The 3,173-nt window shown below is 54.9% G+C and overlaps 1 protein-coding gene across 4 annotated transcripts in view; it reads left to right on the top strand.

The window, feature by feature from the left end:
- Positions 1-725: 725 nt before the first annotated feature.
- The window catches only part of MEIOC (meiosis specific with coiled-coil domain), a 15,616-nt gene continuing 13,168 nt past the window's right edge, over positions 726-3,173 (top strand). For 3 of the 4 annotated variants that reach the window (XM_017838112.1, XM_017838114.1, XM_017838115.1), the window contains exons 1-2: positions 726-823; positions 2,438-2,563. In XM_017838112.1, the coding sequence (XP_017693601.1) occupies positions 818-823; positions 2,438-2,563 (132 nt within the window). In that variant the 5' untranslated portion in view covers positions 726-817. The remainder of the gene's footprint in view (positions 824-2,437; positions 2,564-3,173) is intronic. The other variant, XM_017838113.1, reaches the window with a different exon arrangement.

Genomic DNA, 3,173 nt, shown 5'->3' with positions numbered 1-3,173 from the left:
GACAGGATCTGAGGGAGTGACAGGGCCTGGGGCAGTGATGGGGTCCAGAGGGGTGACAGGGTCTTGGGAGTGGCAGAGTCTGGGGAGTGACAAAATCCAAAGAGATGACAGGGTCTGGCGGGGTGACAAAATCTAGGGGAGTGACAGGGTTTTGGGGGAGTAATGGGGTTCTGGTAAGTGACAAAGTCCGGAAGAGTGACAGGGGTTTGGGGGAGTGACATGGCCTAGGGGGAGGGTGACAGGGTCTGGGGGAGTGATAAAGTCTGGAGTGGTGCCAGTGTTTTGGGGGGTGTCAGGGTTTTGGGGGCTGCCGAGGTTTTGGGGGGTGCCTGGCAGTGTTTTTGGGGGTGACTGACAGTTTTGGGGGTGCCTGGCAGTGTTTTTGGGAGTGCTGGCAGTGTTTTGGGGTGCCATCCCCGCGGCCCCTCAGCCCCGCTCCCCTCTCCGTCCCTGGGCAGCCGCTCCCTCAGGGCTCGCCTTTCCCGGCCCCGCTGTTTCCAGGCGAACCTTCGTCCCCGCTGCCTCTCATTGGCGGGCGGCGCGAGCCAGCCGTATCCCCATTGGCTGCGCGCCGGCGGGCGCGGCCAATCGCGGCCTCCGCCTCTCTCTCGGCGAGGGCAGATCCGCGTGGAGATCCGAGCGGGGTCACGTGGCACGGGGGTGCGCGCGGCGGCCGCGAGGCCGCCGATTGGGTGGGGGCCGGGGCGGCGGCCAATGGGGGCGCGGGGCGGGGAGGGGCGGCCGTTAGGCCTGCGCGAGGTTAACCGCCCGAAATCCCCTCAGGGAGGCCCCGCGCAGGGCGCGCGTCTGGAGAGCCATGGAGGTGAGGGGTGGGAATGGGACAGGGAGACAGGGATAGAGACAGGGAACGGAAAGGGACGGGACGGGCTCTGCGGCTCCGCCTGTCACACACCCGCCGGAGCTGTCCCAGCTCCGCCCCCGGTGAGGGGATCCCGAAGCCCGGCCAGGATCGTGCCCGCCCCTCATCAGTGTCTGAGCCACGCCACCCCCTCCGGGGTCGAGGCCCCGGCGCCCTGCCAGGCGTGTGAGACAGAGCTCAAGCCTGTGGGAAACCCCCCTCTCCGAGTGTTCTGAAAAACACCCATGTGGGGAAAATGGAGAGAAGTTTGGATTTGGGGGTGTTCCAGGGACCTGTTGACGAGGTGGTGGTGGGTGAAAGGTTGGATGTGATGGCCTCAGGGGTCTTTTCCAGCCTGGTTGAGTCTGATTCTGAGGGTTCTCCCGTGTTCTGTGGGGTCACAAAACATGAGTGATGGATGTGGCTGTGAACAAGGGTCCCTGAGGGGAAAACAAGGCCGGATGAGCCCAGGCCGTGGGCTGAGCCCAACAGTGGCTCTGTGTGTTCGTGGGTTTGGAAAATGTGCCTCAAAAACACAGAAAACTACATAGTTGACTGTGGTGTGAATGAAGATCATGCTGTAGGTCACAGAGGTTTGGTGCATCCTCAGGGACCTGGAGAAGAAGGTGGTTTTAGAGTGCAGAGCTTACTCGGAACACTTCAGAACCCTAACCCTGTGAAACCTTGACTTTTTCTGAATTTAATAATCATTCCAAATGAGCTGCTGTGGTAATGTGATGCCAATAATGTCACTTTTGTATTTGTTAGCTAGAGGGGTTCTTAGCCAGCCAGTGCAAGTTTCTGTAGTGTACCTCACCCTCTGGAGAAGGGAAGGAGACCCCTCAGTTTTTGTGTGTTCCCATTCCTTGCTCCTGCTGGCCCATGGTTTCTGGCTCTTGCAGGGGGTGATGGGCAGGGGGGTCTCTCAGGTGGGAGTTGTTTTTCCCATAGTTCCAGAAGGGAGCAGATTTCCACCACAGCTCCCAGTGTGTGTATTATAGCAAAGTTTTAGCTCATGACATGTGGAAATGCACCCCCCTGCCTGCAAGCGACGTAAACAATGTGATGGGAGCAGTGATGGAAGGACCAGAGGTGCCCAGGAATGTGTGGGAGGCTGAATGATGACTCTGCTGCCGTTGGTCAAAGGGTTCCCTGCCCATGGCAAAGGGTTGGACTGGATGACCTTTAAGGTCCCTTCCAACCCAAACCATTCCATGATTCCATGAGCATTCTCCTGCTCCTGTGGCTGATGTTCCTTTGTGGTGGCTCTGATGTAGGGAAGCTCAGCTTGTGCAAACAGGGAGAGTGCAGGTTTCCTCTTGATCTCTGAACACTTTTTGAATTTCTTGTGCTTTGGTGGGTTCAGCTCTTCTTTAAGGGTAAACATGGAAGTGTTTCACATCAATACATAGAGCTGATTCCTCAAAAACTCCGATGGAACAGAATCCACCGGTAAATAAGTGTCAAAGCAATTAACATTGGTTTGAAATCCACAGCTCTCAGCTCTGTGTACAGTTTGTATGGATAATGATGTCCCAGTGTATGCTGATGTCCCTGTGCCCTGTCCTGTCCCTGCAGCCCAGCGTGGCGTTCCGAGGTGGCAGCCGCTGCTGGGGCAGCGCGGAAGCCGGCGGGAGGCCCACGGACGTGTTCAGCGCCGGAATGCCGGGCTCAGGCTCACTCTATGGCTGCTACAAATCACAGGTCCAGTTGGCTCTGAGTTCTTCTTTGTGTCTCTGTGAGAGTTTGGGTTGCTTGTAAACAAAATAGGCAAAATGTGTTTCTAAAGCAGTTGCATGTTCTGGTGAACGTAAATCACCGCGTTTGATTTAAGGGTGATAAACGTCCATGGCTGTAACGTTCACCAGAGGGGACAGTGGCTTTTCTGGTGCAGTCAGAGGTGGAGCAATAAGGTTTGTAGATTAGTATTTCACTGTGTTCTTTGTTTTTCTGTTGACATAAACAGTTGTAGACAAAGTGAGGAGCAAAGTTTTAGGAAAACTGGGAAGTCCATAAGAAGAACCTTAGCTATTTCCACAGATATTTCTGTGGCACATGACAGGTGTAGAGTTCAAGTGTTCTTAGTCTGACCAGTAGAAAGTGCCAGGACAGTTAAAGAAATCAGATCTCTCTTGGAATTTTTGCCTTTAATAGCCATAAACTTAGACTGAGGTAGAAGACTCAAATGAAAATTCATTCCCACCACCTTCAAGACCAGACCTGGTACTTAGTCCATCCGGGATTTTGTGGTTTTGCCCAGCAATTGGGCACCTTTTTGTGCTTACAAACATGGGGAACCCAGATGTGTGGCAGA

This window comes from Lepidothrix coronata, unplaced genomic scaffold, assembly GCF_001604755.1.
Source record: "Lepidothrix coronata isolate B3197 unplaced genomic scaffold, Lepidothrix_coronata-1.0 Scaffold324, whole genome shotgun sequence".
Classification (NCBI taxonomy): domain Eukaryota; kingdom Metazoa; phylum Chordata; class Aves; order Passeriformes; family Pipridae; genus Lepidothrix; species Lepidothrix coronata.
The sequence above is the reverse complement of the archived record's forward strand: the minus strand, read 5'-3'. Positions and strand labels throughout refer to the sequence as shown.